The 14,463-nt window shown below is 38.7% G+C and overlaps 1 protein-coding gene across 1 annotated transcript in view; it reads right to left on the bottom strand.

The window, feature by feature from the left end:
- The window catches only part of LOC150085258 (ubiquitin-like modifier-activating enzyme 6), a 242,598-nt gene that overhangs the window by 127,432 nt on the left and 100,703 nt on the right, over positions 1 to 14,463 (bottom strand). Inside the window, exon 9 of the mRNA XM_090374502.1 lies at positions 6,410 to 6,533. Within this exon, the coding sequence (XP_090230628.1) occupies positions 6,410 to 6,533 (124 nt within the window). The remainder of the gene's footprint in view (positions 1 to 6,409; positions 6,534 to 14,463) is intronic.

Below are 14,463 nucleotides of genomic sequence, written 5' to 3'. Positions count from 1 at the left end.
AGATGGGGAAGGGTTGACCGGAAATTAGCTCTGGATACTAAACATGGGTTCCACCACTTCAAGCCTCCAATAAGCAAAATGGTGGTATTTCATTGGTTGATGAGAGTCATCTACCACCTAGTATTGCCTGGTAACACAGAAGGGCGGCATTCCTCCATGTGTTGTGGGTGCCACACCTCAACCCCTGCTTACTCACCGTGTGCGTGTGCATGGAGGTTATACCCAGGATTACTAACAGCCCTACCATCATGAAGGTGCAAGCAGAGGATTTGGCTGTCACAGACTGTCCGGATTTCACCGAAATTGGGTCCACTTGACTTGAATGTCACCCGAATATCAGTTCCATCAGCGTTTTAGACTCGCAGGTAGCAAGTACAGCTTTTCTGGTATATCTCAGAGAATGTCTGTGACAACCTCAATTTTAATAGAAACTGTTGGCTCACTTTATCCAATTTTTTAGTTTGTAAAAAAAAAATAATAATAATAAAGATCACACAGCATTGCATGGTCTTAGTGCTCTGTAAATGTGTTATAATTAAAAAACTTAACCCACAAAAGTATTTTTTTCTAAAATTACTGTCATATGATGATCAGGAACACTGCTGTAGAGTAATTCTAATTCTTCCTATCCCACAGATCAAGTCTCTTCCTTTTCAAGCACTTCATAATTTCTAATTACATAGTCTTATTAATAGTATAACCTTTGGTATAAATCCATCATGAATAATGCCTTTATAGTCAAAAATAATTCTAGTATAACTTTTCCTGAGAGACTCCTTCAGAGGACTGAGGTTTTGCCTGAGGATCACAAATAATACTAAGTTCCATTTCCTGTCATCATTATTTCTAGAAATGCTGAACATAATCAAAAATTTCAACCAATTCTTTTGAAGGCTCAGCTCTTGTTTCCATCTGATATGCTGTTAAAAACTCAAGGACAAAGAAGTTGCATAATCTTTTCATATTAAAATATTAGATATGAGGGCTACATGATATTCCAAACTGAGGCTATGTCTTCTATTCCTACGTGATTATCAGCTAAAATAATGCCTCTATTGTGGCAGACAAGTTGTCAGTTATTTGATGTGTAGGGTCTCCCATACCATGCAGTATCTTCAATGATGCAGTGCACATTTCAAAGCATATACCATTCAAATATCCTATTTCTTGATAAGGCTCTTCCACTAAAAATTATACAAAATTACCATTAATAGTAGATAAAAATAAATTTTTATACAAATGCCACTTATTTATAAAAAATTCTAGACATACTAGAATACAAAATAAAATATGATTTTCTTATTCGATGTTCAGATATTTTTAAGAAATTCAGTCCTGGAGCTACTCCAATTATCTATTCACTGCAAATACTCAATTTTCTGCATTTTAGAACAGAAATAGACCTAAATGATTTATCTGACAAGAATAAGCTGAAACAAAACAGAAAATATGTTCATACACTGCATTACTGTGGATAACAATAAAGGTGGGCAAAACTATTTGAGATATTTTGTTATATTTCAAAATTTCATTAGTTCCACGAACACTGGCTAACCTAGATCATTTTTCATGAATGCTATCTTCTATTGTGGTAATGGCTGAAATATTCAGCAGAAGAGTCGTGAATTGCTTCTGTACTTCCTCAGTGAATTGGAGCAATCAGAATACAGTTTCTTCCCATAATCTAGAGGAACTATCTGTACACAGAACAAGAAAAAACCCAACTCCAATCGGACAGACAAACACATATGCTGGACATGTGACTGCTCTTTCAGTTTTAACTTTAGAATGAACATACCAGAAAATCATACGGAGTATAAGGCCCCCTAATTTAATTTAATTTTTTACTGAAACAAATACATTTGCTATGTTAATGTGAATGCCTTCCTTTATTATACTTCTTATTATAAATTAAATATAAGGGAAGAGATGTTATACATTCTATGAAGCTATTTTCTTTACTGTTTGATTCAGGTTCAGTTCACTAGCAGAGGTATTTTCCTCTTTCTCTTCTGAGTGCTGTTTTCACTTTATTTGGTTTCAAAGTTCTCTTTTCTATATACTCATATTCCCTGACAGTAAAATATAGCTGATTTCATCATTTGTTGATATGAAGGTCACTGCAAAAAAACTGCAGCCAAAGTGCTAATATATTTTTAAGCAGCTAGTTTTGTACCATAAGTCAATTCTTTAAAAAATCCAATTTTAGCAATAAAAATTGGCCTAACATCACTGGAACAATGTCCACAGGAAACCTAAGGGACATCAGAGATTATTCTGACACTTACACAAATGGAGTGTTGCTTCAGTAATAGTATCATGTGTTTGCACCATGTGTACCATACTATAAAAAGAAGGTAGGCAGATATGTAAGGATACTGTATGTATGCAATTCAGTGTGATAATGGGTAATATAAAAGATTTAAGTGACTCTTGAGAGTGGCATGGTAGTTAGTGCCGGGTGCACCAGTATGTCAGAAACTGCAACCTTGCTGAGGTTTTTACCTATGAATGTCTCAGGAGTAGTGATATTAGTCCAATAACCAAATAACATCCAGCCAATGGCAAACCTAGATGTTAAGTGGTTAGAAACAGCTCACCGATACAAGACTTGTGCAGGATAACAGAGGGCAGTTAGTCAAACAATAACACAGTACAACAGTGGTAACCAAAGAGGTATTTCAGAATACACAAATTATCGTACCTTGTAACAAAATGGGGTGTCAGAACTGACAACTGAATCGAGTTTCACTCCTCTCAGCAAAAACAACTTCCATTTACAGTGGGCTCAGGAACAACAACGCTGGAGAGTGGAGGATTGGAAAAACACTGCCTTGTCTGAGGATTTCTGCTGTTTCATGCTAACAGAAGTACCAGAATAGGGTACAAAGAGGCATTAATCTTGATGGTGGCAATGAATTGGTATATGGAGTGTTTTTTGGTGAATACTAGGCACACTCATACCAGTGGAGCAATATTTGAATGCCAAAGATTATCTGGAAATTGTTTCTGACCAGGCACAACCCTTCAGGGCTACAGGCTGCAGTGTATCATCTGTGAATGGGTTCTTCCAACAGGATAATGTCGCAAAGCCAGAACTGGTTCTGGGAACACAAGCATGAATTCAGCCTACTGCAACTGCCTTCCTTGTCAATCCCAATCGAATTGAGCACCTGTGGGATGAGTGGAATGAGCTCTTCAGTGTAGATATCTGCAACAAATGTAGGAAGGAACTGAGTCAATAAAAACCAGCACCTCTGAGGCACCACAAGTATGTGCCATGACAAATCCAGGCTGTTCTGTGGGCTAAAGGAGGAACCTACTCACTACTGGGTTGATATACCTAATAAAGTGGTTACTCAGCACTCAATGCCCACCTTACTGGGTACATAAGATTGCAGATGGACTGATGGCATTTGATTGTAATGTGTGACTTTGGCTATCTATTCCAGGTGAATGAGAGTACTCCTGCCAGTCATGGAGAAGATAGATACTACATATAACACAGTGAGAACATAATATGACTTCTTTAAATGTGGAATGCCTGTAGGTGCCAAGGCAAATGTCAATATTTTCACAACAGCCAATGGTGGTGTGAGGTGTGCAAGGACAACAGTGGTAATGAGGGTATATTAAGAATGGCAGGAAAAAATAAAAAATAATAAAAAAAGGAACCAGTCAGTATATGAACTCTGGCCAAATAACAATTAGCATTAGCAAACAAATATCCAATTACTAATGATGCAAGAAAGCAAGATTATATAGAATCATCAAAAAAAAAAAAAAAAAAAAAAACCTTCCCGTTTCACCCATCCATTCACTCCAAAAATCTGTCTAGTTCACCCTTGAATTTATTTAAGCTGTCAACTTCCACAATGACAGATGGAAGTTTGTTCCAACAATCAACCACCCAATAGTTGTTAAAACCAAGGAGGGAATAAAATAACAATCCATATCAATCAGGAAACAAAGTAGCATACATACATTACTGCTGTAGCATTGGGCACTACACTGCCTATGCTACACAGCAGTAAATAATGACCTCACTGTACATCATCACTGCCTGCACAAATTGCCATTGTTTAAAATTTCATCACATTGATGGTGGGATTAGGGAATGGCAACATCACCACGATGCCATGGAACAATTGCTGATGATCACATTACCAGTTAGTGGGGAAAATGTGATGGCCTTAGACAAATTCTATTGGGATGTCACAGATTCCTCAATTCAAATGCTAGAAACATATTTAAACAAACAAATCTACTGGATGTTTAAATATCTTCCAGTACCTACTGGGCATTTATCATTTTATAGTATTGTATCTAGTGAAGTTATTTTATTAAACTTTGTAACTTCAATATGGCTTGTGTTATTTTTTTTTCATTTTACATTATTTGTGCTATGCAGTTTAGCTAGTGCATTCAAGAAAGAGATCTGAATAATCAGTCTGGCTTTCTCTGCATTCTTATATTTAAACTTCATTGAACATTAGATCCATTCCATATTAAACTGCTTTTTCCCCCAAGTGAGAACTATACCTAGCAAGATGATGCAGAATGCAAGTGTACATCACTGCCTTGGACTGATTTGAGAAACATTACTTTATGGAATGAAGATTCAGTGACCTACCACTACCAAATCTTAATCCCATGAAGCAGTGGTCTTCAGACCCTGGGAGTTTATAGAGATAATATGGTGGGCTCAAATAATGTTCAATGTTTATTATAATGTTTATATATGTTTTTATTATTTTTTATAAATATTAAAAACTGAAAGAATTTATAGCACAGTTAACAATTTTGTTAAGCTTGGAGGTCTGCAGAAAATTTTTCATGTAAAATGAGATCCTTCTGTCATTAAAGTTTGAGAATCACTGCCCCAGAGCATGTGTGCGATATCAAAATGACTATCCAATATCAGATAACACTGCCACCACTCTACAAAAATTACAAAGTCTATTGTAAGATTCAGTGTGCATGGGCCAGTATACTATCTAACATTACTGGAAGTTAGTGGAGTCCATACCAAGATGAATGGCTGCTGAATTACTCACAAAAAGCAGAACTACATGATATCAGAGAAATACATACCTGACAAAGTGGGTGCTACATACATATCACTTGAAAATTTAAATCTATTATTATGCTAAATTCAGACTAAGGGGGGGGGGGTCTCTGAAATCTCATCAATTTCACTACGATTTTCTGATAATATATCACACTCTGAAATCTCATCAATTTCACTACGATTTTCTGATAATATATCAATCCCCCATCCCAGCATCTTTGTCCACAAAGGTATATTAATAAATGTGGGCCTGTGTGAAAGTGTGTGTTTGACACAGTGTGAGAATCACTGTGTGATAAATGTGGATAAATTTTATCATTATCATTATCAGTAATTCAGTCTTGTGACTGGTCAGTTTCTCTGATGAGCTGTTGCCATCTTTGTCTCTCCTGTGCTGTTTGTTTTAGTTCCTCAAAGTTTTGAAGTCCTGCTTCATCCAGCAACGTCCCGATGAAGGTCTTTTTTGGTCTACCCCAGGACATTTTCCCTCCACAGGCTCCTCCATTGCATTGAGAAGCAATCCACCATGTTGAATCACGTGGTCCACCCATTTTATTCTAGTTGATCTTATTCTAAATTTTCATTTGTTCTTGAACACGTCTTAATACTTCCACATTTGACACTTTTTCAGTCCATTTAATTTTTTCCATCCTGTGGCAGCACCACATCTCGAAGGCCTCAAGTCTCTTTTTGTCTCTCTTTGTTGGAATCCAAGTTGCTGCTGCATATAGTGCCACTGACCAGATATATGTCTTTATTATCTTCTTCCTAATTTCTTGTGACATCTGTGTAATCAAGGACAATTTATTCTTAAAAGATTGTTTTGCCATTGCAATTCTGGATTGAATCTCAGTTTGACATGAAATGTCCTGTGAAAATAATTGCCCCAACACCTAAAGTGCTCTACCTGTTCTATTCTTACTCCATCGATTTCAATTTGGAAGGGAATTAACCTTTTACCAATCATCATTGCCTTAGTTTTCATAACATTTATCTTCATTCCATACTTCAGCACAGCAGGGTAACCTACTAGTATGGCCTGATCGTCTGCAAACTTAATAGCCTGTACATACTTTTCACCTATTTTAATCCCCCATTTCTTATTCCCATGTGCCTCCTTAGAGAAGAAAAATTCCTGTAATATTATGTCTGTAATATATAACCACATATAGTGTAACTAATTATTTTTTAAAAATTTCCATTTTATAAACTAATAAACAGAATTCAATGAAAAATACGCAAAAAACAGAAACAAAAAAACTTACTATATAATAAAATTTTATTATTTCTTTCTGAGCTTAAAATTCTTAAACTTTAACAAAACAAAATAATAAGTACCATTTACAGCAACAGCGGCAGTATTCAACTCTTCCATACCAACAATATCTCGAAACATAACTAAATCACCTGTTTCTAAACCATGTGGCTTATCACTTGTGGTTGTTACAATTCCAGGATTATCCTACAGTAAATGAATTGAAACAGTAAAGGCATGAAAATTTCTGGCTTGAGTAGGATAATAAAACATTAACAAACTGGGTGAACAATGCTTAGTCTAAAAATCCCATAATAATAATAATAATAATAATAATAATAATAATAATAATAATCAAATTGTTGGAACAATTCCTGGATATTCAGGTCACTGAACAATGAATAAGGGAACATCTTTATGAAGAACCACATAGCTCCTGCTATCTTGGAAAAAATCAAGCAATCAACTACAAAGAACATGGACAATATGGAAGTAGAGGAGGAAGAGCAAGAATACAACCGAAAGCAGCTGAAGTGGAAAAAGACGAGGTCATAATATCCAGAATCGAAGACAAGTGGAATAGGGCTCTAGCAGAATTCAAGGGAATGGACCCTACAAAAGCTCATGTGATATTGAAGCAGATACCCGATACAATCCTGTGGAGAGTCACAGACCACCTCAACTGGCAAATAATACCACATTACCTCAACAACAATGGTGCAAAACTGGAGGCCATCCATACAGCCATATACTGTGTTGTCATAACAACCACTAGAATCAATGGAAGAGAAACAAGAGACCAGCAGCAGAAGAAACAAAAAAACAAGGAACTACCAGCTTGGGAAAGAAGACTTCAGGAGTAGAAAAATTAAAGTCAATGTAGGCCAATTGACTCAGTACCAACAGGGTAATAGGAGTAAGAAATTGATTAGAAAAGTGAAGAGCATCCTTGAGAGAGACAATGTCCACAGCAAGCACAAGGCCAAAAATCAAAGAGGAGAATACTTAGACACACTGAAGCAGTACTTCCTTGCACTCAGCAACAGATTATGCCGATACAAAGGGAGCTCCCAGAGGAAAATAAACAACTGAATCTTCAGCGAAAACCAAAAAGCCTTCTACAGGAGTATCAGACAAGAAGGGAAAGATAGAAACAGACCACCCATGCAGAAGACGATAGAGGAGTTCTGGAGCAACACATGGAGCAGTGAAGTAAGACAAAACAGCTGAGCCCCCTAGGAAGAACTAGAATGGAAGAAAACTAAGGATATACAAGAGATGAGAGAATGGGAGATTGGGAGGAAGGAAGAAGTACAATAGTCAATCGGGAAGTCCCACAACTAACAAACCCCAGGAATAAACAACATCCACAATTACAGGTATAAGATGCTCACTTGCACACATAAGCACCTAGAAGAGCAATTCAGCCAAATGATAAGTCATCCAAAGACAATCCCAGTGTCTTACTCGAGGAATCACATATTTTAAGGCTAAAGACCAAGATATAAGGAACCCAGTGAAATACAGGCCTATCACCTGTCTCTCAACTATGTACAAGATTCTAACCAGCTGCATAACCAAGAAGATATCAGACTACTTGGAGAGCCAGAACATCGGGGCCACACAGCAGAAAGGATGCAAGGAGCAATTAACGAACGATGCTACAGTTATAGAGCAAGTGTACAAGAAGCATGGCAACCTGTACACGGTCTATTCCATGCCCCATAGCTGGCTAATAGAGATACTGAAGATCTACAAAGTCAATCCGACAGTGGCAAACTACCTAGAAGCAACCATGGTGAAATGTACGGTATCTTTCAGGGAGATAACCTGAGCCCACTTCGGTTCTGTCTAGCACTCAATCTACTACCTACCATGCTCAACAACAGCAAGTATGGATATAACTTCAAAGAAGGAAGGAAAATCCTGTACACCCTCTCCCACCTGATATACATGGATGGCATTAAGCTCTATCCAGCAACTACTCTGGATCACTGAAGAATTCAACAATGATATCAGGATGGAATTTTGTCAAGACAAATGCAAGACCCATGGATTGCATCAGGGGAAATTAGATGGCAGAAACTACCAGCTGCAGACTGGTAAAGATATCGAAGCTATGACAAGGGGAGGAGAGAACTACAAATACCTAGGGATGATGCAGGCTTGGCAGTTAAAGCATAAGGAGATCAAGGCCTACCTAAACGAAAAATACCATCACAGACTCAAAAGCCTGATCAAAGCAAAACTGAATGGAGAGGAACACAGTTAAAGCTATAAATACCTGTGCAGTTCCAGTGCTAACATACTCCTTCAGAATCATAGATTGGACTAACACTGAGCTGGAGGATATCATGAGAAAGATAACGATAATGATGACCAAGAAGCTGCCAACACCACCAAAGTCAGCCATGGAGAGACTGACAATGGCTCAGAAAGGAGGAAAGGACCTGATAGACCTCATCAAGCAACAGAAAACAGCAATAGCTAACCTGAAGGATTACTTCCAGAAAAACACAGCAGCACCCTACCAGGCCATAAGGAAGACACACAAGTGGCATACCCCAACCAACCTAAATGAGTAGTGCCCTCCCACCCAGACAGAACAAACAAAGCTATAAAGATGGCAAAGAAGACACTCCATGGTAAACACTACAATGACCTTTAAGATCACATAGATAAAATGGCTTCCAATGCATGTCTCAAGGATGGAATGCTCTTTCCCCGAGAGTGAAGGATTCATGCTTGCCATGAATCCTTCACTCTTGGGGAAAGATCAGGACGTACATGGACCTAAAACAGGAGATCAAAGAGATGTGGCATATACAACAAGTAATGACCCTCCTGGCCATCGTGTCGACCACCTGTATGGTGCCAAAGACCCTAAATAACAGCCTAGTAGCTACAGGTCTCCCAGAGAACATATACAAAGAATTCCAGAAAGTCGCAATCCTGAACACTTGTGGGATAGTCAGAGAGTTCCTCAACCAACAGTAACACCAGACATAACAACCACCGTGTTCTCGACCAACAGTAACACCAGACATAACAACAACCACCGTGTTCTCGACCAACAGTAACACCAGACATAACAACAACCACCGTGTCCTCGACCAACAGTAACACCAGACATAACAACAACCACCATGTATTTGGTACCAGTATCCATCACAGGGTGTAACCCCCATCAGGGAGAAATAATATATAACAACAGTAATAATAAGGTGAGGAAGACAGCGGAGCAAGTGGCACTGTCCCCCATATGGTTACCATAAGAGAAGGGCAAGACCATTCAGCCCCACCAACTGGAAGTGCTTCCTGTGCAACTGCGTTAGTGACCACCCAGGAAGGAAGAAAATGCCAATGCATGAAGTGGAGCATCGAAATGAATACGTACATCGTGCAAGCATACTACGAAATAACGAAGCTAGAGGCCAATATGACAATGTACAGGGCGAGACTATATTCCAAGTGGTTGGAACAATTCCCAGATATTCAGGTCAACGAACAGCGGACCAGAGAAGGACCATTGTCACGAAGAACCTGACAGCTCCTGCAATCTTGGAAAAAATCAAGCAGGATGTGAGCGAACAACTACAAAGAATATGGTCAATACGGAAAATACAGAAAATACATCATCAAGGAGTACAGAGGAGGAAGAGCAAGAAGAAATACAACCAACAGTAGCTGAAGTGGAAAGAGACGCGGTCATGATATCCAAAATAGAAGATGAGTGGAAGAAGGGCCCTAAAAGAATTCGAAGGAATGGACCCCACAAAGACCGATGTGATACTGAAGCAGAGGCCCAATAGAACCTTGTGGAGAGTCACAGACTATCTCAATCAGAAAATAATATATTACATTGACAACAATGGTGCAACACTGAAGGCCATCCACACAGCAGTATATTGTGCTGCCATAGCAGCCACTAGGATTAATGGAAGAGAAACGAGGGAGTAGCAGCAGAAGAACCAAAAACAGAAGTAACCATCAGCTTGGGAAAGCCAACTTCAGCAGAAGGTAGAAGAATTAAGAGTCAAGGTAGACCAATTGACCCAGTACCAATGGGGTAATAGGAGTAAGAAATTGATTGGAAAAGTAAAGAGTATCCTCAAGAGAGACGGTGTCCACAGCAAACACGAGACAAAAAATCAGAGAAGAGGAAAGTACTTGGACACAGTGAAGCAGAACCCCCTTCGCACCCAGAAAGATGTTATGCCGATACAAAGAGAGCTCCCAGAGGAAAATAAACACCTGAATCTTCGATGAGGACCAAAGAGCCTTCTACAGGAGTCTCGGAGAAGACGGGAACAGACCACCTGAGCAGAAGATGATTGAGAAGTTCTGGGGAAACGTATGGAGTGGGAGATTTGGGAGGAAGAAGTAAAACAGACGATCAAGAACTCTCACAACTATCAAACTCCAATATTAGATAACGTCCACAACTACTGGTACAAGAAGCTCAATTGCACACACAAGCATCTAGCAGTTCACCCGAATGATAAGGCATCCAGAGACAATCCCAAAGGTTCCCACTCAAGGAATCACATATCTGAAGCCTAAAGACGATACAAGAAACCTGGTGAAATACAGGCCAATCACCTGCCTCCCATGAAGATATCAGACCACCTGAAGAGCCAGAATATAATGGCTGAACAGCAGAAAGGATGCAAGCGGCTGAGCAAAGGATGCACCCCATAACTGTTTAACAGAGGAGCTGAACATCTACAAAATCAATGTGATAGTGACAAACGTCCAAGAGAAACGATGGCAAAATTGAGTACCACCATTAAGGTCAAGAACATCACAATCAGGCCAATCCCCATCCCATCAGGAGAACAATCTTTCAGGTTGATGCCCTGAGCCCACTCTGGTTCTGTCTAGCATTAACCTGATATCCACTATGCTCAACAGCAGTAAGTACGGATATAACCTCAAAGTAGGAAGGAAGAACCTGTACATCCTCACCCACCTGATGTACATGGATGACATTAAGCTCTACGCGACAACTGAGAAGCAACTCCACCAACTATTCCGGATCACCGAAGAATTCAACAAGGACATCAGAATGGAATTTGATCTAGACAAATGCAAGACCCATGGACAGCACCAGGCAAAATTAGTCAACCGAAACTACAAGCTGCAGACTGGTAAAGAGATCGAAACCATGACAGAGAAAGAGGCCTATAAATACCTGGGGATGATGCAGGCTCAGCAGTTACAGCACAAGGAAATTCAGGCCTGCCTGGACGAAAAATATCATCAGACTCAGAAGCCTTCTGAAAGCAAAGCAAAGCTGAATGGAGGGAACACAGTTAAAGCCATAAAAACCTATGCAGTCCCAGTGCTAACAAACTCCTTCGGGGTTATAGATTGGACTAACACCGAGATGGAGGATATCATGAGAAAGACAACGACAATGATGACCAAGAGCTGCCAACACCACCCGAAGTCAGCCACGGAGAGACTGACAACTGCTCGGAAAGGAGGAGGAAAGGGCCTGATAGACCTTATTGAGCAACAGAAAACAGAGATTGCTAACCTGAAGAATTACTTCCAGAAACACACAGCAACACTCCACCAGGACATATAGAATAGAAGATAGACAAGTGGTATACCCCATGCAACCTAAACGAGGAGTCCCCGCTCAACAAGGAGGCACAAATTAGAAAGATGGGCAAAGAAGACACTACAATGACCTCCATCAAGATCACATAGATAAAATTGCTTCCAATGCATGGCTAATGAGTGGGACGCTCTTCCCTGTGACTGAAGGATTTATGCTTGCCACACATAACCAGGTAATCAACACCAGAAACTACAGAAAATACATCGTCAAGGAGTCCAGAGTGTCAGATGACACATGTTGAAGATGCCACCTGTTCTCAGAAACGATCAAACACATGGGATGCAAAGTGACCACCCAGACTGAGTACACTCGTAGACACGGCCAGGTAGCCAGGATAATACATCAGAAGCTAGCAAGGAAATACCAGTTGATCAAAGAAAGTGTACCCATACTACAAGTACGAACCCAGGCAGTACTAGAGACCCCACCCCACAAGCTGTACTGAGACCGCGCCATAATAATGGATAAGACCGGACCCTTGTGGACAAGAAGGAAAAGGCTACCTATCTGATTGACATAGCAGTACCCAACGCTAGCAACCTGCAGAAATCAGGAAGTACATGAACTTAAGACAGGAGATCAAAGCGATGTGGCATATGCAACAAGTAACGGCCACCGTGATCATTGTGTCAGCCACTGGTATGGTGCCAAAAACCCTACATACATCCAAGCAGTAATAGGTCTCCCAGCAAACCCTACATAACATTCAAGCAGTAATAGGTCTCCCAGCAAACCCTACAAGGAACTCCTGAAAGTCAGAATCCTGAACACCTGTAGGATATTCATAGAGTTCCTCTACCGACAGTAATACCAGATATAACAACAACACCCTGTGTATTTGGTAGCAATACCCAACATGAGGTGGAATCCCCAATCAGGGAGAAAATAATATAAAGAGAAATAATGATAATAATAATAATAAAATGCATTTAGTCAGTAATGACCTATATCTTCCAGGTGGAAATATAGGATTTCAATTCCATAAAAAACTAGAATTTTTCAGGATTTTTCACCCAGCAAAACTAGCACATTATTCTACATAACTGACAAACTTTTGGTATATTTGCAGTTAGTATATAGTGTACGGGACACTTCACTGTTTGATTATATTCCAGACTAAGTTAATATATAAAGAAGCTTTTAAAAGTTCCTCCAAACTCAGACAAGATTTAAACCCAGACCTTACCAAACAAGTGACAAGTGGTGCAGCTACTATGCAGTCATGGAGGACCACAAAGTGGGCCTGAGGTATCTTTACAGCTGTTATAGAGATTGCCATTCATTAGGTGATCATCCTAAAATAATCATAATTTATATAACTGAAAATGTTTTAAAACTAAAAAGGAGGTAATTTTATTGGTTCTGAAGCTGCTGTGAAGTCAGAAAAGGCCAGCTTAAAAAACACCTAAAAAAATTCATTCTTTCACACGTTCTGAATTAGATTGACCAATTTAGGCAAATTATTTGTTTGAAAGCAATGTTTAGAACACATTACTCATTTTTTAAATGTCCCACATTGTTGATCTCCCCACTTTATACACAGTCACCAAACTGTTACTATTAGCACCTTTCTTCAGTTTTTCAATATCAGTTTAGTTTTGCCATCGATGAATAATATACATATCTACAAGTTGCATTTTGTAGATATTTCTACAACACAGCAGACAACACAATGTGACACAGTACATTCCACTTCAGGCATAGAAAACACAATACATAGAAAATACAGTACAGGGAGGTTTTGCTTAATGTTGCCACCTAACAAAACACTTTAAATAAACAAAAAAAAAAAAAAAAACCAAGTGTATAAAAACAGGTATTCTTGTTCATGATACTGAATGCATTACTGTAAGCAGCCAAGTTCCCACAACACTTTCCCATTACATAAATACAGTGTAACAGTATAAACTGCAAATACACTTGCTGTACAGTGTTTATAAAACAGTTCAGCCACTGATCATAAAGAGAAATGAAAAACTTCACACTGTTATTTTGATATCTGATATCAATGAATGAACGAAAGTGAATCCTTTTCATTAGCTGTAAGCTAAATTTGCTTCACTGTTAAAATTTGTTAATAACTGATCAAAACAAAATTACATAAAACACCATATATGGGCGGCAGCACTATCTGTATTTTCTTGACAATTTGCTGCATTTTAACATAAAGGTAATCAACATCCCACTGTACTAAAATGGTAATAATAGAATTTCATTTTAGTCATCAGAAATTGTGGTTAAATATTTTAAATACTTTAAGTAATGTTTAAACATTGGGAAGACTATTTTGCTGCATTTTAACATAAAGGGGAAAACATATCTTGTTGTTTCCTTTATGTTACACGACCAATGGTCCCATTATACCAGAACAAAACAAAATCAGTTACTCCTTAATGTTTAGAATATTGATTAAAATATTTTTTTATTAATAGCAATCATACAGTGCCACAGCTAAATAATTAGTAAAATAAATTATGGCTTTCTCAGAGCAAATTGTAACAGGTTTAA

Source organism: Mastigoproctus giganteus, chromosome 5 (assembly GCF_048544385.1).
Source record: "Mastigoproctus giganteus isolate SK-2022 chromosome 5, ASM4854438v1, whole genome shotgun sequence".
NCBI classification, from domain to species: Eukaryota; Metazoa; Arthropoda; class Arachnida; order Uropygi; family Thelyphonidae; genus Mastigoproctus; species Mastigoproctus giganteus.
This window is presented reverse-complemented; position numbering and strand designations above follow the sequence as displayed.